The sequence below is a fragment of the Scatophagus argus genome, chromosome 8 (assembly GCF_020382885.2).
Source record: "Scatophagus argus isolate fScaArg1 chromosome 8, fScaArg1.pri, whole genome shotgun sequence".
NCBI lineage: Eukaryota > Metazoa > Chordata > Actinopteri > Scatophagidae > Scatophagus > Scatophagus argus.
Window position 1 is genome coordinate 2,230,695 of NC_058500.1, and position 26,292 is coordinate 2,256,986.

A 26,292-nucleotide genomic window follows, 5' to 3' on the forward strand; every position below is an offset into this window, starting at 1 on the left:
TGTTGTTCGGTCTTTTAGTCACACAATACACTATATAGACAAAAGTACTCGGACAACCTCTTTATTATTGAATCCATGTGTGGTACGGGGCTGTTTCTCAGGGTTTGGACTCGGCCCCTGACTTCCAGTGAAGGGAAATCTTAATGCTTCAGCACACCAAGACATTTTGGACAATGCTATGCTTCCAACTTTGTGGCAACAGTTTGTTGAAGGCCCTTTTCTATTCCAGCATGACTGTGCCCCAGTGCACAAAGCAAAGCTCCATAAAGACATGGTTGGATGAGTTTGGTGTGGAAGAACTTGACTGGCCCACACAGAGCCCTGACCTCAACCCCATCCAACACCTTTGGGATGAACTGGAACGGAGATTGTGAGCCAGGCCTTTTGGTGTGGACACTAAGAGTTTATGTTCCCATCTCTTGTTAAATTGCCTTCAACTTTTCGTCTCTTGGACACACCAACACTGGTGTCAAAGCTCATGAAGAAGACAACAGGAAAAGGTGTCATGTTGTAACGATTTTTATTTCCCGTCATGAACTTGATCAAGCACAAGAGAAGCCTTTCACAACACAAGGAGAGCATAATATTACAGAGATGATAGATGGCATCAGTTTTCACCTTCGTGTCACAAGAAGGACAACAAAACAAAACAAAACAAAAACAAAAAGCAAGAATTAAAAACTTGGTTCAACTTGTTTTTCCATAATGATAAAAGCTACAAAAAATCTAACAATGTTGAAATCCTCTTCAGAACATACAGAATTATAATACAGCAACACTACAACACTTTTCATCTCGCCCTCCCGTCCCCACCCTCTAAATTACTCCTGAAACCGACGGTCACAGACGGACAAACATCGAGTACTGTACACAGACACGAGTCATCACGGCTCCACTGATACCAGAACGTTCTCAGGAGAGCACGGCAACCACCACCTCCACAGCCCCAGCCTGCACCAACCGAGCGCCACACCAGGCCACACCCGCCTCTGGATCGAGTGCAAATCTTTGTTTTTAGTTTTGTTTCTCAAAAATGCACTTTAATTGAGGGAGGATCTACAGTATCTGCCAACACACAAGAGGTGAGCGTTCAGCCACACACACACAGCATGTGACTGGATGCTGTCCTTCATCATTTTTATTGTCCAAAAAAATAAAAGCGAATCAATGAAATCATCAGTAAAAGCTTGCAGACTGAGGCTGTGGGCAGACTTCAGCTCTCTCCTGTCTAACCATTCAGAAGATTGAGTGTGTGTGTGTGTATGTGTGTGTATGAATGTGAACTCTCAAACAGAGATTTTTAATTCCCAATTGTCATGATAACTTACAGCTGGTCACCGTCAGTGCAAACACAACACAAAAGAGCCGCGGACCGTCAGAGTCTTTGATGGGAAACATCAACAGGAAGTGCTGCCTTTCATTGATGTCAATGAAGAATGAGAATCAAGAAACTGGTGCCAGCTGCTGGTCACTTGTTTTGTCAAATTCAACCGAGTTGTTTTGAGAATTTACAGTAAATTTACAAGTAAAACTTGAAACTTAGCGGGCAGAGGGGGGTCGTACATTCTCTGGTTCGATTCGACTGCGTTCTTCTCACCAGGAGTAAAAGCTGACAGTGGAGGGTGGATGGGACCGAAACGAAGAAGCCAACTTCATCTTTCCAGCACCGTTGGGCAACTTTGCCATTTCAACACTATGGCGGCCATTTTGCGACCCTTCTCACTGGTTTACTGTTAATGGAGGTGTCAGTCATCTGCTGTGTCGCGGCGGCGGTGGTGATGGTCTCGCCATCGAGGGGTCGCAAATCGTCGCGAGTAGCCACACGTTGTTGCTCTCTTGTTGAAGTCCTTGTACAGCAGTGCGATCCCGCGTCAGGAGGGCAACGCCACTGTGTGAGGAATGTCGGTTTCTGTTTTGCTGACAGAATTAGGCTCATTTGGATTGGATGCTGTCTTTTACTGACTCAACTTTCTTTTTGTTTAGCAAGTTTTTGGTTTTTATAAGAAATCTTAGAAAAATTAGAACCCTCTGAGAGGAGTTTGCACCTGATATGGCATGACTGAAGTCCTCTCCTTTATCTTTTCTTTTCGTCAGTAGATTTCACGTTGTCACGTTTGCGCGAGTCGCCATCTGACTGGTGTTGTTACTTTTGTTACCAACGACGGAGGATATAAACGCCGTCTGGTCTTGTGAGCTTATTACAAAACGGTTTTGTTTTTGTGTCTGTTATTCTGCTTGGTTAACAAAAATTAACTGAGAAAAGGACGGTGGTTGTGTCAATTAGAGGAGTTTGCGCCATCTGCTTGGGTTCTCCATCCTTGTGGTATCTGACCTTGAGTCGCATCCTCTCCCAAACTGAAAACGTTTGTTTTTTTGGTTGTTGTTGCACAGCAAAAACTTTGCAACAATACATTAATGCCTCAGAGATGCTCCAAAGTCTTAGGTTCTACAGGCATAAGCTGGTTTTGAGACATTTCACAAATGATTCACGGGGGGGGAAACAGAGAAGTGAAAATGTGACCGACTATCGAAGGGCGACTAAAGAGCGATAAAAACACTGATAGAATTCCCCACAGACGGGGGAAACCTGGTCAGGATGAAGACAGTCTGGTGAAAAAAAAAAACAACGATAAAAATACAGAACAGAGCTGGCTCATGTCTGACTGACAGTCAAGTTAATCCTGGAACAGAAAGGACAAAACCTAAAACTAAAAAAGAAGCAGCAATACTGTTCCTTGGTAACATTTAAGAAAAGTTTAACTTCTTACGTTTGGCTACGTGACGTCACGCTGTGGCATCTCCTACAAAGAACTACAGAGAAAGCTACTGTTCTTACCCACAATGCCTCGCTCTAAAGGCAGGTTTACATCCCCAGACTACAGTAACACACTGTAAACACGTTTGTACAGACCACCAACAGAAACGGCCTCGACTGTTGCTATATGGTACATCGTTAAGTCAGGAAACCCAAAACGCGTCAGTTTTTAGCCTCTGATGCAAATCAAGCGTTCACGTATCCTGACCAGGTGGTGGCAGGTGTTCCCACGAGACCTGCTGCGAATCATTGGTGTATCACGTTCGCTCGAAGTGGACGTCCAGGGGAACCTTACATCCACATGCAAAGCAACGAGACAGAAGCTGAGTGGTAGTTTTCGACAGTCCCTGAATGGGGCCGAGACGCCCGCCTTGTGGAGTCGGGTTCGGTGACACAGTTTAAACATTCGTAAAAACCCGCCCTTTATTTTCCGATGTGCAGATTATCATCTTCTGGGAAACACTATGCACTTAAGATTCGAATGACCTCATTTACAAGCGTTTCAACTCAACAACAAAGAACGTAATAATATAAATACAAAGAAGTGTTTTTTTCCAATATAAAAGGCTCCAAACATTAATTCCTAGCATGACACCGAGTGCGCAGGTGATGATGTTTTCCTGGTTAAAACTACGGGTACACGCAGTACGTCACATGTACACGCTATGAGTAGTAAATGTAAAATGTGAAAATGTAGTAAAAGTACAAAAAATTCACTGTAAACCCTGACGTGATTAGCCTGGTTGTAATACGCTAGGACAGACAAGGTAACTGATGGAGCCGCAGCTTGGAAAAAACAACTACGTGTTCATTATTTCTAGCTGCTTCAGAGTTCGTACTGGCTGGTGGCAGCAGTTTTAAGACAGTAATGTTTCTTTTCATTTTCTTTTATTACAAACGATTCGTCGAGCTGCTAGTTTGAGGCGTTTTGTTCCTTCCTCTGAGGTCTGAGCCCAATGTCACATTTTCACCTCTGTGTTTCCCACCCGGTGGAATTCCTGACTGCAAAGACAGAGGGCAGCTTTTAGATGCACGGCGTTTGAAGAGGAGGAGACGCGTCACATCTGGAGTGTTTGGAGGCCAAGTCGGGGTTTCCTCTCTCTCCACTGGCCGGAGTGCTCACCCACGACGGTCTGACCTCCGCCTGCTTTAGGTGGTCTGCAGAAAGATCAGAAAAGAGAGATTTTAGACGGAGAAAAACTTTCCAAAAGGTTGGATTTCCGAGCATCCTTTCCCTCCAGCACTCAGAGAGGCGTGGCTCCTCTTTTCCTGCACCCCTCCTTCCAGTTTCCTGTCCCTTCCTCAGACCACTGTTTTGCATAGTTAGCGTCCTGAATTCAAACTTCTGTTTTGTGTTTTTTATTGTGAGCATGACAACCTGACATTTACATAGATGACTCTCTCTGCTGCCAGCAGACCGACATGCTGAAAAATATTTACTTTGTAGTGGGAGCAGAGCGACGTTCCACACCTACACAGCATCTGTTTGCCTGCCTTGGTGAAGGTAGCGTGAAGGATCAACAACAAATAATCAGACTTTGACTGCTCGCTGCTGGCAATGACCTCAACAATCACATTTATAATTTATCACAAAGCTGAGGGGGCAAACGCATCAGCTGCGTCAAAACACACACACACACACACACACACACACACACACACACACACACACACACACACACACACATGTATTGTCTAATGACATTTGATGGGCACATCGAGCTGAAACCAGTGCATCAGTGCTGAAGTGAATCCTCCCTTCATGAACGTATTAATGTCCAGAGTCCTTGTACTTATCCCGTCTCACAGGTTCTCATGGATCGTGGTTGGACCTCCTGCTGTGGTCCTGCTTGAAACCTACTGCGATCACTACTGTTCAGTCATAATTTATGCTAATTCTCTGGCCAAGTGCTTGCTCATGGTGGAATGTTGGGCTCTCTGTATAACAAAATTTAACTGAAGAGTTTGGTGTAGTTCTGCTCTGACTGGAAAGTGTCATGAGATAACTCCTGTTGTGACTTGTTGCTATATAAATAAACTGAATTGAAACTTAAGCTCAAACTGACTCATATACACGTTGATTCAACCGCCTGAGCGTTCTGGGCTCTGCAACCGGTGCTGTTGGCAACTATTTCGATTTAATCCTTTATTAGCTGCTGATTCCAGCTTCTTAAATGTCACGATTTGCTGCTTTTCTTCGAGTCTTTGGGTTTTGAACTGCCGGACAGATGAAGCACTTTGGGCTCTAGAAAACAACATTCAGATGAATCAATAATGAAGACAACGTTTGGTCGCTGCCCTGTTCAACAAAAACTGAACATTTGAAGCTTGATGCAGGGTGGATTTACTACGCCAATAAATACTTCTATATTTTTCATTGTTTCTGTACAGCCTGCAAACTTGAACTTGGAGGATTAACATCTTCAGTGGGAACAAAAAGGACTGAGGCTGAGAGGCTGATAAACACATTAAGGTTTGGTCTTTCAGTGAAACTACAGAATCTTACCAGGCCTGTTCTGTAGGTTTATAGAAAAACAAGATGTGTAAAATTCAGCTGCTGTTTGTAAGAACGCATGCACGAGGCCACACTGGCCGTCCCCAACGTTTTAACGGAGCCATAAAAAGGCGTCAAAGGACGACGAGCCTGACCTCTGCACTCTGCCTCTGAATCTTGCTGATGGAGCAGGACGCCAGGTCTTTCTCCCCGGATCCGTCGCCTCCCGACTCGCGCTCCCTCTTTCCTGTGATGCTTCTGCCGTGCAGGAGGAGTCCTGAACGTCGCAGGAGGCAAGAAGAACAATGTTATGTGAAATACTTCCTGCAGGGAACGACTGACAGAGGAACAGAGTCGCCCCCTTGTGGCAGCATTCACACACATTACCGATTCCTCCAGCTGACACTCTATTTGAGAAGTTATACTAAATTACTCTTTTATTGGTGACTGATTAAAATCCAGTTTCCCACCTGGGTGTTGAGGCACAGCGAACTCGTGGTAGAGTAAGCTGCTGGTGACGCTGGTCTGGTTGGGGTCTGGGACTGAGTGGTATCCTGCAGCACACAGCAAGCAGTGGCTTGTGAGGGCGCTCAAAAGGTGCAGGTATTAGGTCACTACACTATCAAATCTATTTTGTTTTTCCCAGAGAAATTCCAGCTATTTTGTCCTCATGTCCCACATGTTTGCTTTCTCAAAGCAACAGGACTCATCTCAGTCAGAGGATGACCTACCAAGCTGCTGCTGCTGCTGCTGCTGCTGCTGCGGTTGTGGTTGTGGTTGATGTTGTGGTGGTGGTGGTGCGAGAGGCTGCAGTCGTTGTTGCTGCTGCTGTCCAGAACTGCTAGGCCTGCTCTGTTCCTCATTGTCAAAGTTGAGTAGGATGCTCCCGCTGCCGTTACCCGTGGCAACGGCGCTCCCCGACACTCCAGGCACTGGCAAATCACACGCAGAGGAGATTAACATTTCAGTGAGCAGCCAAAACCACAGGAAAAACATCTTTAATACTAAAAACTGACTCACAATGTGAGTTGCTGTTGCTGTTGGTCCCTGGCTGCTGCTCTCCGGGAGAGTAGGCCATCATCCCTCCGCTCCCGTTCCCATTGGTGGACGGCACTGACGCCAGCAGGCCTGAAAGATGCAAACACACCACTGTTTTTCTTTCTTGAAAAGAGAAAAAATTTTATCATATTATAGAAAGATTTTTGACTCCTTAGAGTACACAGAGGAAACAAGAGCCTAACTGTTGATTTTATTTTGTTTTTGAGTCGTGTTTCTGATGTATTCAAACCAAAACATTCGAGTGCTGATCCAAATCCGCATGTTTAGTGTCAAAATGCTGTTTTCCTTAGGTTAACCAGGTGTCTGAGGATGACCTTGCTACATGCAGCACGAGTAAAGTGTTTTTTCAAACGGCAACCAACAAACCCTGAAAAGAAGCGCTTGCTTATTGTCATATTTTTGTCATTTATCTTGAATTAAGAAATAAAAAAATAAATAAATAAAATGCAAGGGAGGCATGCAAAGTAAGAACTTCATTGTAAAGTCCGACTCGATGAGTTTTTACTGTGCATATGACAATAAACATCTTGAATCGTGAATATTTCCCTCCAAATCATAATGAGGTTTTGAACATTTTTTTTAGCCTTTCAAATCTATCAATCTCTTTGATTTATTGATCTCTCACCAAGTCCTCTGTATCGGCTAAGTTGCTGGTAGATCTGCTTCATCCTCTCGATGTTGAGCCGACTCGCCTCAGCGTGGTGCACCATGGGCTTCGGGTAATGGACGCCAATTATGCACTTGGCGGCCGCCTGCACGGACTCCGGAGCGTTCCATGGGTCGTAGATGTACTTAGCGGGGAAACCTCGAAGGACAGGTAAGTATCGTCTGGAAGCACAGGGAGACATTAGATTTGCCGGCTTGTGTCAACAGGACGAGTCAGGCGGGGGGCGGCAGTGATGCAGGGATGCAAAACATTGTTATGCAACACGTCAGGAAAAAATTATCTTACAGTAGCAACAAAAATAAAATTTTTTCTGGGTGAAAAATATTTAATAGCTACAACTTGTGTTTGAAAGAGTTTAACATTTAAAATGCAGTTCAAGTGTGTTTTTGCAATCTCATCAGTAATTATGCATGTATCAGATAATTATGAAGGTTTCTTCTCATGTGACCGAATGATTGCATTCACACATTTCAGCTTTAACTTTGCAGCCTCTGTGTAACTGATGAGGACATGCTGGCCTTCAGCACTTCATGCTTACGAGTATTATGGAAGATAGCTGCTACAAAATGAAAGCTACAAACAACCACAACACTGCACACTATGGCTACAGTACATCAGAGTATGAGTACAAGGTCACTATAGACTTATGGAGATTGTGGCACTGCAGTCAGTTACCATCACAGTGCACAATGAGGACTACAACTTCACAACGTGGTAGGAAAACGCGGGGCTGCGGTCCTGAACAACATTTTGCTGTAAGCTGGAGTGACAGCAGCCACAACGCTGCCAAAAAGTGAGCTCCCCCAAGAGCTGAAGCCAATAGAAAAACCCTGACTGCAACAAGATGGAGAAGTCAACATCTCACAGTACCGTTCCAACCTGCTGACGTTGGTCTTTGTTTAGCTTTTGGTTTGTCTTTTGGGCTGTCGTGGATTTGCTCCGTGTGACAACATAAAGAGAAGCCACCTACCTACTGCACTTGGTCCGACCTTACCGAGTCCGAGGAGGGGAGACGGACAGGACAGAGGAAGGGGGCAAGTGGAACTGTGGAACTGTGGGAAGCGGCACAGTGCAGCGCTGAGAGGCAGAGAGAGAGTGGTGGGGGGTGGGGTGGGGGCGGTGCAGCCTCGCGGAGCCTCGCGGAGCCCCACACACATACACACACACACACACACACACACACACACACAACAGACGGCGCTCCGCTTGCTACAGAGACCGCCCCCGTTGTGAGAGAGAGAGAGGTCGCTGCCGATTGGGTTGATGATGCTAGGAGACGTCTACTGTAACACGCGGTTAGAAAGCAGAGTGTATTGACCCCCATCCACCCACCCTCCTCCCAACCCACCACCCAACCCCAACCAGAGCAGGTGTATAGTGGAAAGGTTCTGCCACCGAGAGATCTGTTTTTACCTTCTGTCTTACCACTCAAAAAAGGAAAAAACCAAAAAAGATTCATACTTTCTTCTCTCTGATGCCCCCCATTGGCTGCCCTTTGATCAGGACTCGACTGAGTCCAAAAAAAACAAAACAAAAAAAAACCTTCAGGTTGAATCTTCTTAAAGCTCAGCGTCCACACCTCCCTGGTCTCAGTTAACGTCAGTTCAGGGAACAAAAAAGTGGTTGAAGCTAAAGGTCTGCTTCAAATATTTCTGAAAATTCCTGGTCGATGACAGAAGTCTTCCATTATACCTCACAGCCCCAGGCCCCCACCCTCCCTCCAACCTCAATCCCCCATGATCAGACAGTGGTGGACCGAGAAAAGAGCTCATGCCTGCTCCCCCTGTCCCCCAGACTGTGGTGGTTGTCTTTTAAGTGGTCTGACTGACTGTCCCCTCCCACAGCCACAGCGCCACACTCTGGGCCGGTCCACTAGGGGGCCCCCTCATTTCACCAAAAGGGACGACAACCCTTTTGCCAGGAAGATCCGCGACCTGCCAGTAACAAGCGGCCCTACGAAGGACAGCGGGTGGTGAGTGTTGCTGATGCAGAGTGTGTGTGTGTGTGTGTGTGTGTGAGACACAATGCCATAACTTTTTGATATGTAATTGTGACATTCGCTTCTCGGCGAGTGTGAAGCCGCTTCTGTGTGTTATCTGTAGGATGTTTACTTCACTGTATACTTGGTGTATGTGGATGAATGGCTACTAATTTAAGCTTTCATTGCGTTTTCTGGGTTGCAGAGAGAACAAACTGTGAAAACCATCAACTACATCTTAGCTAGATTTTGATTTCAGGCTCATGCTCCAATTGCTGTTTTGCAGTTTCTATACCAACTTGTTAAAGATTGATTAAATTAGACGAAAGGCTCCTTCACCTCAGTTTATGCAACATAAAGCCATAAATCTTTCTGCGCTGCACCTGAAAGCAGTTTGTATGTCTGTGCTGGGCAGTACTCCTGTGTGTGAAATGTGTAAATGTGTGTGTTCCTCTGTGTTTATATTCAACCAGCCGCTGCTCCAGGTCCACTTGAACCAACAAGGCTGCATTCACACAAGCAGAGCACCACTGAACATTTCACAAAGGGTCGGATGAGGGGCTTTGTCCAGCGCCTGGACAATGGACGGGCTCACGTGGCACAGCACAGGTAACGAGTACCGGCGCCCTCCGTGCATCACTGTGATGGCAGGGCTACAGCTGGCCCAACGCCTCTCCTCACTACCCTCTGGGGAATGCTTCATAGTCCCCTACCTAATGAATGCAGACAAGGCGTTTGCATTTCCCTACCAAGCGGTCAGAATCCTTTTTGACGAAATGAGACGCTACCGAGTTACAAACCTGCCCAGAGGGTGCTGCTGGGGCGCGAGCCAAGTCCCGTCCCTCAGGGCTGCACAGGTAAGTAAAAACAAGCCACCATCAACTCGGTCCCCAACGTCCATCCAAGGCAACGCCGGCTGGCAGCCCGGCTGCACCTGGGTGGGGGAAGGGGCCTGAGAACGGCCAATCATCTTAAAAGCAATCAGCTACAATCTACGAGGAGGGGGATAGCTGAACTTTTCCCCCAATCCCCCAAAAACAGATGAGCCAAAACACAAACACAGAACCACATCCACAGAAAGAGAAGAATTAATCTACGCCTTCTCAGTAATCAATCATCTGGAGTCAACAGTTATATATTAACTAAAGATACGCACGCGTACACAATCACCAAAAGGGACATTCACAACAATCAAAAGGCACGCAAAGAAGTACACTGTGAACACTGAAATTATTACAAAAGACATGCCTGATTTCAAAAACTAAAGTGCTGAAGTTTTAACAGAAAAGAAAAATGAACCAATGGGCAAAAATGAAATAAGAAAAGAGGAGAGCAGGGAAGGACGTTTCTCCTTCATTCACTTACCCAGAGATCTGGATGGGGGACCCCCTTTATCCCTCCGTCTCTCTCTGCCTATCAGTCTGACGGTGTGTGAGCTGCGTGTGTGTGTGTGTGTGTGTGTGTGTGTGTGTGTGTGTGTGTGTCCGAGTTTGAAGTCTGACAACCAGGTCAAGATGACACTTTATAAATAAACTATGAACAAACAAAATATTTCACTGAATGCAGCAAATCATCAGCTACTACAAGATGACAGCAAGAACAGGATAATGAAATATTACTGATACGTAAACCCTGAGACAAATACGTTAGAAAGACGTTAGAAAATCAGTAACCTGAGAATCTCAGATCTTAACACCCCTCAGCTGTTAAACTCCTGTAACACACTCCTTTCTGAAGCTGCTCTCACACACACTGAACCTGCAGTCGTGTTGCACGTGTGCAGCCTGAACGTGTGGATGTCCAGAGAGACAGAGGGAGGAAGGGTTCCATCCAGGTGCAGGCTCAGCGGTTGGCACCAAGTGGCGATGCCAGGAAAGGTACCCACCTGATGAAGTCCCCGTTGGGGTCGGTGCGCCGGCCGAAGCCCACGGGGCAGTAGCAGTGGAAAAACTGCTGGAAAAATGAACTGCAGGACAGCCACATCCAGCTGCCTGCGTTCACGCTCCAGTCTGCATCGAGAAGCAACTCCTCGAAGACCTGCAGCACAAAGACCACATGTTACCCACATGTTTGCTTTAAAGTTCTCGCAGCGACATGAGTCCAACAGAGGGCTCTCGGGGGGCGGAGAGCTTGGAAGAGATGCACCCTGTTTCTTCATTTGGCATTCAAAAAAAACACACTGATGGGCATCACTGAGCAACTCATGTTTGTTTGAAAAGAGGGATTTTTTAACTAAAATAAGAAACTACGTCACTCATGTAAAGATGGCCTTAAAGTTGAAGTTTAAGCTAACGTGGACGAGAAGTTGTCAGTGGGCTCAGAGTCAAACTTCATTAGCCGATGATGATCCTGTAACAGGCACTAAAACAGCTACCAAATGGACATTGTGTTGAGTTTATTCTCTGAATGTCTCCATAGAAGATGAGACATTAAGACTTTGTTGAACTGCTTTCTCTTTAAGGAAACATTTTCCTCACCTTCATCCCTTCCTCCCAGCTGATCCACAGGTCCCCCCTGGTGAGGAAACAGGCCACGGCGTGCCTGGCCAGGTGATGGATCCAGCCCTCCTGCCTCAGCTGAGTCATGATGGCGTCTATCCAGGGGAAACCCGTCTTGGCTTCCGCCCACTTGGCGAGCGCTTCGAGATTTTTGTCCCAGGGGATGCGGACGCAAATGGGGTTCCCCTCCATCTTGTCGAAGCGTGGGTTGTTGGTCGCTGCGGTGTAGAAGAACTCCCGCCACAGTAACTGGCCATACAGAGAGAGTGGAGGGGAGCTGTTCTTCTTCACCTGGACAAAAACAAACGCAGCGTGAACAGAGGCCAAAACCACATCACAGAGATTCACTTTAATGTTTGGCAGATTTTAAGGCGAATCTGTGAGCTGACCTTCCGGTAGAGGTCAGTGAGCTTGAAGTAGAAAAGGCGACAGGAGAGGCAGCCAAAGCGGAGGTATGGGCTGAGGCCCGTCGGGCTGGCCAGCAGCGAGTTGGCGTTCATCCTGGGACGCTCGAAGTTCGCCACCCAGGCCTGGAAGAGAGAGAGAGAGAGAGAGAGAGAGAGAGAGAGAGAGAGAGAGAGAGAGAGAGAGAGAGAGAGAGAGAGAGACAGCGAGAGAGGGACAGCGAGAGAGGGAGAAATACATGGAGTTAGGGAGGGATGGATGGCAGACTGCTGAATAAAAGTGAGGCAGGGCACAATTCTCAAAATCATTTAAAGAATACAATTAAAAATTGGCAATGCTGGAATGAAACTGCAAAACTCGTGTCTGATAATTTAATGATGATATTGGCTCGGTATTAGAGTCAAACATCGGACAGTCTGTAAAACCTGCAATAACAGAATTACTCACTTAAAATATTCCACAATTATCTATGTCAAAGAAATCCAAAAAAAAGTGCAATTCCCAGAAAGTTTTTATTCTAGATATTTCTGCAAAATATTTAGTGTCCCAGAGGGAGATGCAGTACTAACTTTTCTCTCCAGGTGGCGCTCTATCCTCGTCAGAGCCTCAGTCTCTCCTCCCGGCCACACGGCTGAAGGCAGGCCCTCGATGTCAAAGCCTGAAACATTAAATGAGCTCCCTGGTTTACAAACAGTGCAGCACTGGCGAGTCACATGAGTCAACCGTCTGTTGTGTCACGCAGAGCCAACGGCGTACAGACGATTTCCTCCAAGTCAAGAGCTTGTGATCCTACCGAACACACCTGTCAGTAAGGCTGTTAACCTGCCCGTTTGCCAGTAAAACGAGTAACAAACTGAAGCTATTAGAACTAAACACGTCTTTCTAAACTATCACACACTGCGCAGAAGATTGGAAATTTTCATAGCTGCTAAATCCTAAGGGGTTCGTCAATGCAACGGCTCTCAACAGGTGACCCAGACAGCTGATCAGGGGGACACTGGGTGCAGGTGTGTGCAGCAGGTGGCTGCAGTATGAAGGGAAAGGTGGCCTTCTGTGAATGGAAAGAGAAACATGCTGACTGACTGAGTTTAAGAGGGTTAACAGGCCAGACAGCAGCTTGTGTGGAATAAAGATTCACAGGGAGAAACCAGACATCTGCACAACGCCTGAAATATCCTCTGCACAGGTGAGGCGGCAGAAGGAGATTTTATGGATTGACTGTAACACTTTGTGAATGGAAACCAGACAACCGGCTCCAAATTCAGAGAAGGTGAAGGCGCCACCTGATTAATCTGGTCGTGAGCGATGAGTTGTAGCTTAAAAAAAAGAGAAACTGGATTAAAGAACATACAATTTTGGATTTTCATTTTGTTTAAGCCATATCAACCACAGATTTGTTTTCACAAATTGTCAGACACAATAATGCACTAACTTTGGCTGAATTTTAGTTCTAGTCTTTCAATAACAATTTCGGATTTTAGAACTTTGATTCATTTTAAGTCCTGCAGTTCCAACATTTAACGGTTTGGCCTGAATATAAAATGAAACTCTTTTCTGGAAATTAGATTTTAAAAAGTGGAGATAGCGTTATATTTTAGCACTGGGTAATTACACGTTTATCATGTGTGTCCATTTTTAGTGAATCACCACCCAGCGTTCGCACTGCTGGAAGCTGCCCCGTCCTCACTGCACCGTCTATCTTTTCTATCTCTTGTCTCTGCAGCAGCTGGTCTGAGGTCAACGTGAGCGTTCTTGTAGGGCTTGTGAAGTCCGTCCAGGTCTGCACTAGTCTAAAGCCTTGTTTTCACCAAGCATCCAGTCCAGTTCAGATCAGCTCAGTATATATTAGTACAGTTATTTTCACGTTGTCATTATCAAAAGTTTTGTGGACAGGCACACTGATCTGATACTACACAGCTTAAAGAGCAGAGTTAAAACTCTGCAGGCTCTGATGTGGGATGTCCAAAACTCTCCTGTCTGTTTCAGGACTCTTCAATCTTGCTGCCTCAAACAGAACATGTAATGAAAGTATGACAGCTAAAATTCAAAGCAACTGTGAATGTCAATCTGGCAATAAATGAGCACTATCAGCTACAGCGTGTCAGTTAATAAATACTTTTCACAACACGGAAAAATACCCTTTCAAGTTCTGTCTGCTGCGGAAATGTAAACCAGGTACGGGTTCCACGAGTGCCATAGTGAAAGCGCTTTGAGTGTGTTTGGTTTCTCACCCAGCTCCTCCAGGGACGGCACCCCGTACTTGTCTCCATGGTCTTCAGAGATGGGGGTCACACAGCGACCCATCAGGGTGTCCGACAGCGTCTCCACGGGCATCTCAGGAGGATCCATTCGACTGATCAGGGTCTGGAAACGCTTGTAGGTGAGAGGAGGCTGACTGCCATTCAGCTCTATGATCCTGGGGAGGGAAAGAAATGGGGGCCTCGTCAGTTCTTAAATTTCCTATTTGCACACGTAAAACAGAAGCTAATAAAAGTTGTCTTGGTGAAGGATGACAGTGATGTGTGTTAGAGTATATTTGTTTTCCTTACAATGTAAAAGCTTCAGAGGAGGTAAAGTTAAGTTGACCAATGGGATCAATGGGATATTGTTACGACCTTAGCATTTAATTATCAAAAATGCAATGTAATTAAACAAGATGAAAGTAATGCTAGATGAAGATGATGTATTCCAGCTAAATAAAATTTAAAAACAACAACAAAACAACAGAGTTTGCAAGGTGCACCCGAATGCAAAAGTGATGTCGATTTCAGAGTTTGAGGCAGGTAACCCAGCGAGATTTACCCTCCGGACTAAACTAGCGGGTCATCCATTCTGCTCAAACCCTCCATCGGGGTTTGAGGTTCATGTCCACGGCGTAAACTGACCTGCAGAAGAACACTGTGAACTGAAAACAACAGAATATGATACGGCTGGAGATGCGGCACGTAAAGAGGTTGTTTGGCAACGGAGACGGAGGAGGGAGGTGCAAGTGTGGCTATCTGGACAGCTGCCCCTTCACACAACCACAGACCGTTTACTCTCTACAACAATCCACCATGGTGTATGTTTCTGTGGCGTCTGCATGTCGGCGTGTGTGCTTGCATTCGCCTCACTTGTCCAGGTCGTAGAGGGTGTGCGATATCTTGACGATGACCTCCACCCCTGCCTCCATGGCCAGCTTCTTGATGGCAGCGTCCCTTTCCTTCCCGAAAGGCTCCGAGTCGTACTCAAAGGTCAGCCGAGAGATCTTCCACTCCTGACACGAACACACAGAGAAATGATTTGTTTCCCCCCGAGCGACATCTTCAGACCTCGAGCTCAAAACCAGACTGAGACGTGCTTGACAACTGGAAACGGCAACTCATTTTTTGCTTGGTAAATGACTTGAATGACACCGTTGATGCTGACCTTAAAGAGCCGCGGGAACACGTTGGCGGGTTGGCCTCTGATGACAAAAAGGCGAGAGTTGAGCTTTCGAAGGCTGGCGTCCAGATCCTCGAGACACTGGAGGAGAAACCTGAGGACGGAAGACAAAGACGTAGGAGGACAGTAAATCCATTACAGATTTTAAACCGAGTTTTACACTCAGATCCTTCACGTTGCTGCGAGTCTCTGAGGTTTATTTTGTGACTGATGTTTGGCCCCAACTTGATGTCACACCAAAAGCTGTGACAACAAAACTCGTTTTGCACGGCAACTGTTTTTGGACTAATTTTGGGTTTGTTGTTGCACACGACCACCTAGGGAGAAGCAATTTCCCCCAGTGTCACACACACATTTGAAGCTTTAATGGACCAATGCACATCAGAAAACATAAAATGATGCCCACTGTGTGTCTCCCTCGCTGTGATTGGATGTGTCCTCTTCAACCTTTTACGCTTACTGTATATTAGCATTTCCATTAGTGCAAACCCTGAACTTGTTCTCCGATTTATTTTCAGTGAATCACGTTTGTCATTCTGAAAGTGAACAATAACAGACAGTTGGTGATGTAGATTGTGACTATTCATTTGTAATTTACCTTAATGAATTCAGATGTGAACTAGAGCAGAAGGACGTTTATAAAAGATGAAAATGTGGACGGGGATGAGCTTGTGATCAGGCACTCGGGGGGAGGCAGGGACGAACCACTACAAACCAAAAGGTTAAAGGCTTTGGTCTTTCTGCCTCTGAAGGACTGCATGAAGGTTGGCTGTGACGCACACTTCTGACTGTTCTGCAAACGGACCAATCACAGCTGCTCGTCAGGACTTGTTTTGAGAGTAGTGACTGACGCTGACAGACGATGCCAGTTGCAGTCCCTGACCTGACGGGCAAAGCTGGCACAGTTTTGGATCACATCCACCTCATCATTAGAGGAAATAAATTTATGTCTTTGTTGCTCGAAATCAATTTTTGTTGCACATCCAAGTCATCTTCTTATCCTGTTTGTCCACAAGGATTCTGACTGAAACCAGACATCAGTCCTGTTTCAGCCGGCGTATTCTGGTTGTCATCACATCAGACACTGTTTCCTCTCTAATGCACAACAGTTCATCCCAAACTCACACCCAGAAATTCATGTTTCCTATACGCGTTATCCATGAGCCGCAGAGTTTTGGAGATATTGGCTGAGGAGGTGTTGTCTTCTCTTCATTTGTGGTGCTCAAAGCACCAAAAACAAACAAACAATGTGATGCAATGTAGATCGGTACAAAGAAAATCACAATATACAGTCTATTTGTTACCCATTAACGTAAGTTCAGAGAAGCCGAGTCGTGTCCTGTACAGAGGCATCTGTTTTGTCCTCTTCAGTGGATCAGGTGGACTACAAGCTGCAGTGGCGTATAGCTGTCCTCCACCGTTTATCATTTACTGGTGTTCATTTTGGCAGTTATATATATTTTCTATGTGGTCAAACACAGAGATGATATTTCATCAGCTTCTTCACCGTAATCCAGTTATCCACACTGAGTAAAGTGTGCCAAGCAAAAACAACATGTCCACCTGTGCATGTCCAGTCACATACGTTGTGACTTATTTGACCCACATATATATATATCACATATTCTTTTGATGTAACAGACAGTAAAGTACAAAAAGAAGTCACAGCTGGCAACACCTCTGCTTACAAAACCTTCATGTTCTGCCTGTTCAAACCTGTCTAGACTTTCACTTTATCCCCATAGGTCATACTGCTGAGCAGGACCAATCGATCCAGACCGTGTCTGCACGTGTTCCTGATCATCAGCAGAATCTGGCGGGGTCACAGACCTAGCAGACAGTCTGTGAGCCCAGCGGGCAGGCAGAGGGGCAGCCTCCTGTCTGAGCCTGTTAGTTGGATCATTAAAGCAGAGGAGGGCTCGCTAACAGACAAAGCTCTGCTTGCTCCCAATCCGCACACAGTCGGGCAGAGCTGGACTGCAAGGTCGCGCACACTTCACGCACGTGCCTGCTTATGCATGAGCCAGACAGAGCTGTGAGGCCTGAATGAAGTCTCATAACTGACCATCTTCAGACTGTGGCCTCCAACCATAATGCTAACACAGGCTTCAGATTTAAAGAGAATAAGCTTGTGATATTTATAACTGATCTTCTTTTCTGCAAATTCTGTAAAAAAAAAAAAAAAAAAAGAAAAAGAAAAGAAAAAAAAAGTTGAAAATCAGACTCTAGATTAAATACTTCAGTTTGAAACAATAAGATAAGATGAGACAGGACTTTATTAACTCCGAAGGAAAGTCTGGGGCCAGAGGTTGCTTAAAAGAGCACATTACAGAACACTATTTACCAGTTAAAGACAAATTAAATTATGAAACAAACTGATCCTAGTGAGTGAGTAAAACCAGTGCCTAACGCAACAGCAGCATTTACACAAAAGAACAATATCACAACACAGTGTCACTGCCTGTGGACTGCTCCTAATCTCGTACCATAAGCATGTAAATGTGAGCTGGTATGACAATAAAAGTTCCTTGATCCTTCTGAATCATGTCATGCAGACGTGGGTGCGAGTTACACTCAGATCTCATCACACACTAGAGATTTAGTGGTTTCACTGCTCGTCGACACGGTCGACAGCAGGAGCAACACCGAATGCACATGACGCCTCCATCTTTAAATTACAGTCAACCAATAAGCTTTGCTGACACGCCCACATTTAACAAACAGCAAATAATCAAACTGGGATTTTTGGTCAACGGTTTAAATTCCCTTAGACTCCCAGAAGAAACATTTCAATGTGTCAAATCATACACAATAAGCTTGTAAAATTTCCTATTTATTTATTTTTTTCTTTAAGATTATATTGTAAGTGTTCAGTTTTATTTGTACCAGCTTCTTTTTGAACACCACACAGGCATCAATACAACCCTGGTGCAAAAAACACTACAAAAATTTTTATTTTTTTGAAGACGTCATCCAGCACCATGGAAACCGTATTTGTGCAAAATGAATCACTGAGCAGGTTGTGCATTTCTTTAAGTCACGTTAATCCACACACGCATCTTCTGTTTTAACCACATTCTGCTGGGCTGCTGCCCTCCTTCTGACTCAGTTGACAGAAAATATTTACATAATATGAGAGATGCTCAACAAGTCATTCTGAGTAACATGCTGTTACATAGGAGAGTTTGTGCGCGCGCGTGTGTGTGTGCACCCCAACATGCAGCAGATAAGCATGTGTGGCCACGTGCATCCATCCAAACGCTGTCATGTGTCTGTGTGTGCAAACCCATCAGGAGTCTGCATGTGCGCTTCCACATTTGTGAGCTTCTGAACTGTTTTGCCTGTGTTTGTGTTGCTGGGTTGGCCACTTCCTCTCAATGTTTCTGCTTCCCTGCCTGTTAATGTGAGAGTGTGAGAGTGTGTGTGTGTGTGTGTTTGTTGGCTGGCTGCCGAGTCATGCATCAGTCCTTATATAACTGTTCTGGCCTACATCTGTCAGAAGACACACTCTCAGCATGGACTGCAGCACAACACACAATCGCTAAGCCCAGTAACCTCATTCCTGCCCCCCTCCCCCACGACTTCTGTGTGTGAAAACCTTTGAAAATGATTGATGAATGATGAATTGATAAGTTGTAGTTTTTTTACGTGTATGTGTTTCTGCTCCTGTGACTCACTGAACCTTTCATCATAAGCAAAGAAAAAGCCAGGAAAAGTGAAACGTGTTGGCCGACACATGGAGGGTAAACTTTGGGTTTGACTTCATTCCTTTGGCAGAAAGCTCGTGTGGGTAACCTCGATGTCAGACAGAGAAATCAGATGACGGCAGCATCCTTGGATCTTGCGTATTTTCTCAGATAACTTGTTAGATTTCTGTATGGTGCTTTTGTCTTTGCATCTCCAGTGTTTTCTCCAGTGTGTATCCGCTGGGTAGCCAGCCAAGCGAGAGAACCTTCCCACAAGTAGGTCATGTTCACATAACCGCTCACAAGTTTCATGTGGTGGCACACTAACCTACATCTGTTGCTCAGACTCTCACATTTTCCCCCAGACTGAAAAACAAATGATTATCATCTATTGTATTGGTTTTTGGCACCCCTGTGTTATATCTCACCACAGCAGGGACGCAGATCATGGCTCCGTCATTAAAATGCACATTAAAGCAAAAATTTCTTTTGTACCAATTAACGTGTACGAGAAGCCTTATTTTTTGAGTTGTTAAAATGTGATGTGAAAATGACTTTTAAGCTGAGGAAAACGTTCTAAAAAGGCCAAAAACAAAACAAGCAAAGAGGCCAAATTAAGTGAAGATTCCAAGCTTCTGAAAGCTTCTTAAACAAAACAGGAAAATAAGGAGAAAACACTGATGTGCAACATGAAAAAAAACATTCACGTCTTTTTATTCTTACTTCAACTAAAAGACATCAGCTATAAAAGGTCAGACTTTGTTTTTCAGTCAGGCAATAGGCCATACATTTCAGCATATTGTTTTCCAACACATCCTTCTGATTCATCGCTGACCCTAACGTGAGATGCTTCAAAACACAGAGGAAACGGGTCAGAAATGCATAAATGATGCACATAATCCACTATTGAATGCTTTACTTACCGCGTTATTCATTTACAATGACAAGACGAACAGAGTGCGGATTTGGCATCAAATTAAGTTTTTACATTAAATAACAAAATAATTACCTTTGGAGTGGAACAGCAGGCAAATAAGACAAACGACACTGGAGCGTTTAACAACCTAAACCCGTCTCTTTCTGCGTCTGCCGTCTTGCACAGTGATTGGCTAACGGTGCTCAAACCGCCGTGACTATGAGGTGCTGGTATGAACGACGTGACATCTGTTATTTGAGCTGTTTGTTACCGTATTACTTAGATGCGACAGGATTCACATTTGTGACAACAGGAAAAACAGCTAGCAAGCTTCTTGGTGATTATAAAAGTCGGGAAGCCATTCTCAAAAACAAACCTGCCAACTGCGGGTTGGTGTTGCTCCCATTAATAAGCTGGGACACCATTTTAATCCAGGCACAACAGCCCGCCGAGACATTTTAAGCCCCAGTTTAAGGTAAAAATAAAAGATGTAATTGGATGACGGCCTGCCATGCACGGACCTGCAGGTGTCAGGGCAGCTGGACAGGTTTTAGTGCCACTGCCTGAGCATGTGATGGCTGTCGGTGCTGCAGACATCTCCTGTATGTCGCAAACTTTAACTTACCCTCCAAAGACCTTGAAAGCAGTTTTCACAAAAACACAACACGCGCGCTAATGCAGAGACCACTGACCTCAGTTCTGTTCTCAGTCTTAATTTAACCATCATTTCGTGAGCTCATCACGCAGCTTTTAAAGCTTCTGCAGGTAAAAATGGCTGAAGCGGCATTCACTCTAACAGCAGTGTGCACATCACCGCTTAGTAAAGATGTGTGTGTGTGTGTGTGTGCAAATTTCTGCACCAAATCAATTAAAAATGTGAAAAACTGCTTGCTTTTCTTCTAGAAAAACACTCATGAACACGATTCGTGTTGGTCGTTCTTCCTAAGAGCTACTGAATCACTTCAAACACAACCAGGCCTCCATCTGATTAAACATCACAAAACACAGCTTGAACATTTCACTCAGGCAGACGGAGCTTCACATGTTAAGTTGACCTAATGAGCACTGCATTCGCGGTTAAAGTGGAAAACAATTACAATTCATTTTAATTCTGAGAACCCGAGTTTGCACTTGGCCACCTGCTTAGTTCCCTTTACCTGACTGGGACTCACCATGTGCGTGTCTGCTGCAAAGCTAACTGTATATTCAGAATGTGATGTCATTAAAGTTGGTGTAATGGTGAGGTGTCCTCATACTTTTGTCTATACAGTGTATAGCTGCTGTTTGAAAACAGCAACAGTTTAAGATCTGAAAGTCTGACCGCTTGTCAGTCCGTTGCTGACAGCACGCAGAACGAGCTGTAATTCAAAACAAAGAGTTTTAGCGTAAAGATGGAAAGAGGAAAAGTCATGACACAAGTAACTTCCTTCAGAGACTGAACAAAACCTTCTGTAGCTCAAAGTATGCCGAGTTAGTAGCAATTTATAAAAACTTACGGAAGACTAATAATAAAAAACCACCCACTGAATTAGGAAATGAAATGAATTTCTTTCTGGAAGCTCGAACGTTTCAGTGTTAAGACAAAACAGAAATGTCCATTCGCTACACAAGTGACCTACAAATTATGTTTCGGAATCTGTGATGTGCCACCCGGCTTGTGCGTCACTCATGTGTGTTTCCTGCCCGGCTGCAGTCCATTCTGTTTTCATTTTTAGTATCACAGACGGCTGGACGTCACTGGGTCACTGACTTCTGTATTGACTCTTCCTGTGCGGCGACTACAAATAGCACATGGAAGCAAAAACGGTCCAGCGAGCAATGAGTCGGAGCCACGCCGCCCCCCACAGGGCGGAGACGACGGACTACAAACTGACCCGACTCTCACGTGAACTTGCATGCATTCACTCGACACGTGGGCTGAGCTGGACACACACACACACAGAGCCTAAATACACACCATTTATCCCTGCGGATCACACATCTTCTCTAACAACCTACTTCTAGAGAAGACGGACTCCTGCTGTAACCCACTCCTCCTGCTGTAACCCACTCCTCCTGCCACCGAGCCATAAGACTACCCGCTGACTGACCTCCATAATGGGGATTACTGTATGAGAGCAAAGACTAACACAAAAGGAGAGCAGGTGCATCCAGGTCAAAGCCTTATTTATATCGCCTTTTCAATCCACTTAAATGAACAATTTTTAAAACAATCTTTTGTCATCTGCAGAGTATTTAACATCACAACAAATGGCCACAGAGAAAGTCCTAAAAACTGGATTTCTAACATCCACATTCTGACCAGGAGCAGAGGACAAGCTAGAAAAGCATCCACAAAGGGAGGAGAAGTTGTCTCCCCTCGCCGACCTCAAACCTAAAAGCCTCCCACAAAACACACAGCTCCTCAAAAGCAGAGAAATGCGGACATCATGTTGTGTGTTGCAGCACTGCAGCTCCTTTTCCCTCCCGTTTCGCCTCCTCGTCACTCACGAGTCACAGCCTCCATCAATTTCCCCTGCCGAGTGCTTGTTTTCAGGTGTCACGGTGCAGAGGGTCGGAGCGACATGTCACCACGCTCTGAGTGGATTCACTATGAGGGGAAGAGCTTGGGCAGATACTCTGCAGTGGGTTTTCAGGGACTTCTGAGTTAAAAGTTGTGGGCTGAACAGCCGAACAACAAAGACCTGAGAGGATCTGCAGCCTCTGCTGATAATTTCACGCTGCTGTTTGACACATTATTGCTGTGGCCAACACTTGTTCCTACTCCGTGCGCTATTACCAGTATTGATGGACGGGTGGTAAGACTGAATTCAACAAAACAACACTAATACGAAATATTTTAAGTTATCTCATAATGTGTTTCTAAAACTGTAATATTCATCGCTTGAAGCCAGTAGTTCTCAGTCTTATAGGCATTAAAGAACAAATGGATGTTTACTCACTATTTCTTTGTTAATTCGAATAATTTAAAATGAACCGCAAGAAAATAAAAATGTTTTTCTGTTTCCCTGTGTTCTTAATCGTCTCATGACCCCTGAGGTTTCCCTCGTGACCTACACATTAGGAAGCACAAATGTCGACAGCCGGACGGCGGCGTGATGTGGTCGCTTTGCGCCTGATGTACACGCGTTAAACAAAAGCTGCTTTTCCCAGAAAACACAGTGATGAAAAACACCAGCTTACCGCCACCTGTTGACCCCGACGTTGGAGGAGCCTGCGAACCAGGGGTCCAGGAAGTAAACACAGCGCACTGTGCCTGCCCCTCTGACCGCCTCCTGTAGCGCCGGGTTGTCGTGCAGGCGGAGGCCCTTCCGGAACCAGTGGATCGAATTTGGGGCCATTTTACTCTGAAAGGAGAAAAGTGACAAAGAAGAAGAAAAGAAAAAAAAAATCACGAACAGCGAGGGACTGAAAACGACTGAATGGCGAGGAAATGGAGCTGAATGAAGAAAACGACTCCGTGTGTAGAGAACAGAACGCGATGCTATCAGCTCGCTTACTTTCACAGCTCAGTCACGGCTGATACAAAAACTGGAAGTCTGGGAACAGAGGAGGTAACCGAAGCATCCAAGCAGCAGCACTTGCCAATAGTGTGGGATGCACCAAGAATAGAACAATCTGAGCAGGAGCATCATCGCATCTCTGTGGCCACACAGTTTTTGTGTTTTCATGCCGGCAGAGCTGTTTTTAGTTGTGCTTTGGCCCTGGTTGAAACAGATTTTTTGCATCCCTGAATTCAGGGGTGGCCTGGCGCTGCTGTTCATGTATTGGGCCCTGTGTCCCAACACTTCTGTCTATGTGCTACACTTCAAGCATAGAACAAGCACCCAGTCTGAGGCCTGTGTGATGTAAAGCCACTGGCCTGCAGATTTGACTGACTCATGGCCATAAGCGAAGCATTAAAACATTACGGTGCCAACAGTCTACCAGCCAGCCTAACAGGTGACACTCAGGGATTTACCTGCCATACACAGTACAACTATTACTGCCATTTGGTGCTTAGCAGGTGTCAGCTGTAAAGACGGACAGACAGACTAATGTAAATGGTTAATTAGCTGTGTGGCCAGTTGACTGATGTCACTGTGTCTTCACCGACTGACTGGTCGCGTCCAAATTCATGAGACAGCTTCATTCAAAGCGAGACTCAAAAGACAAAAATGTTCAAAGAGCTTTAACGAGGCAAACACAGCAAAACATCAGCTATCATCCTGGGGCTTCCTTTCAATCTGAAATTCAGTCACTTTAAAATAAGTCGCGGGAAAAAGCGAGGACCAGAAACAGACGGCGAGCAGGCGTCAAGATCAGCATAATAATAGATAGAAACAACTATGGGAGCATGGGACATACAGGGACTCTTTGGACAGGTAAAACAACACCTGTGCAATATTTTGGAAAAAATAGAGAGTTTGGAACATTTACTGTACAGCATACATACAGAAGTGAGAGAAGTGACCTTCACAGTGCTGGGTTTCTGGATGGTTATATCACGACTGGCTGAGGTTAGCGCTGGTGGATATTTTGGAGGGCTCGTAATGCCAGAATATTTTGCCAGCTTACCCAGTGAACCACGGGTCTGCTTCGATCAGTTTTGGTGAGCTTTATTTTGTTTCTGTCAGGTCTGAATGAAGTGTGTTTTACGATGAGTTTGCAGGGAAATTCAGGAAATTGACCTTCTTGGGTTGAGAAGGTTGTACCGTCTGAGAATATTTCCTTTCTCAACAATGAAAGTTATTTTATTTAGACTGAAAAAAAGGTAAATTAAAGCCAGACTTGCCCCTCGCACACATTTCCCAGCAGAAACGTTGGTTTAATGAAGGCTCACCGTCAGCACAGGGGAAGTACACCTGAAGACAACTCCCCTGAGCCCATACTGAGCCTGGCTCACCGCAGAACATCATCATCGGGCACAAATAGATGCATCACATTTTCTGCCACGCTGCTGATTTTTGTGACTGCGTGACATCTGAAATGTGTGCCGCTGGCAAAATATCCTACAACCAACAGCCGGTGCCCAGATCTTCAGAGGAGTCCCTCTGTGATGATAACGCATTTGTCATCGGTGTTCAAAATACTCGTGTCTTATCTGCAGTTCACAAAAATACAACCCAATTTACAATGCACTGTAAAAAAATAAAAAATAAAAAACAACCTAAAAACCAGTGGTTTTAGTAAATGAAAATGTTTGACATGGGATGGAAAAAAAGGGGCAACAGGTGGATGGGACACCAGCTGAGTGGGTGAAAATGGAGGGTTTTGATAAACCTGGTGAGTGTACACACTGGAAATTGAACAGAGGAAAACAAACACTCAGTTACATCATTAATTTGGAAATAGTTATCTAAATAGCAAATAAGGGAATATTTTAAAAGTTTACTCGATGTGGCCTTCAACAAACATTTTATTGCATGAATGAATTGCATGAATTAAACAGGTCTACTCTGTGAACACGTGAAATAAAGTCTGATAGTTCAGATCTTAACATTAACTTCACTAATTCTCCCACATGTCAGCACACAGCCTTTCGAGAAGCCAGGAGATGTTTTGAAAAGGCAGTTTGTCGCTAAGTCCTGAGTGTCAGGTCCCAGTGATGGCTCCCATGACTTCTACAAATGGAAATTAGGTCACGGCGCTTCCCTCGGTGCGAGGCCGATGCTGTACCGGCTAATCTGAACCCACAAACGACACGGCGGTGCCAACACACAAGTCCTGAACGCGTCAAAGTGGACTCTGTGTGTCTGAACGCGTCTCGAAAAATATAAGTGACTTAGGATTCAGGTCTCTGGCAGGGAAACAACATCTCTGGAGACCATAACGGGGTCACCAGAGCAATACTTATGTAAGCGGTGGCGCTGTTCAATAAAGCGCAGCCAGTTTCCCATTAAAACTAAACTCTCAAAAAAGAGCTGTCTTACCTTGTGCTGGCTCCCCGGATGTTATACTTATGTCAAGCCCAGAGACAGAAGCATTTCTTCCCCTGGCTTTGCTGTGCAGGCAGGTGCTGTGTGGCGGGTAAGTTGTCTGTAGCCTGTGAATCCCTTCTCGTCTCCCTGTACCTGTTTTCCGCTGCTGCACTATTTTGTTTCATAAGAGTCTGGCTCTCTGCGCATGCTTCAGTTTTTATCCCACTCTCATGCTGCGTTCAGGCACAAAGGTAAAGAAACCTCCGAGAGCCGATTTATTGAAAGCGTCCTCACGCCAGGGCAGTTACTAAGGTTATGGATTGACAGTTACTGCAAATACAGCAACACAACTACGTGTTATAGTATTTCAGGGATGATTTCAATTAAAAGCGAGAAGATCCGTTCATTCTGTTCTGTCCGTCGTGTTAATTAAAAAAAAAAACATTTTGTG

The 26,292-nt window shown here is 45.2% G+C and overlaps 1 protein-coding gene across 1 annotated transcript; it reads right to left on the reverse strand.

Moving 5' to 3' along the window:
- Positions 1-503: 503 nt before the first annotated feature.
- On the reverse strand, positions 504-26,040 carry LOC124063041 (cryptochrome-1-like). The gene is made up of 15 exons (XM_046396276.1): positions 25,854-26,040; positions 23,125-23,288; positions 15,325-15,433; positions 15,030-15,172; positions 14,148-14,332; positions 12,486-12,574; positions 11,901-12,041; positions 11,491-11,802; positions 10,899-11,050; positions 6,994-7,196; positions 6,330-6,437; positions 6,041-6,241; positions 5,780-5,863; positions 5,465-5,586; positions 504-3,973 (listed from the first exon to the last, which is right to left on the reverse strand). The coding sequence occupies exons 2-15, from the start codon at positions 23,280-23,282 to the stop codon at positions 3,965-3,967; spliced, it is 2,016 nt and encodes a 671-aa protein (XP_046252232.1). The 5' UTR covers positions 23,283-23,288; positions 25,854-26,040; the 3' UTR covers positions 504-3,964.
- Between the last annotated feature and the right edge of the window lie 252 nt (positions 26,041-26,292).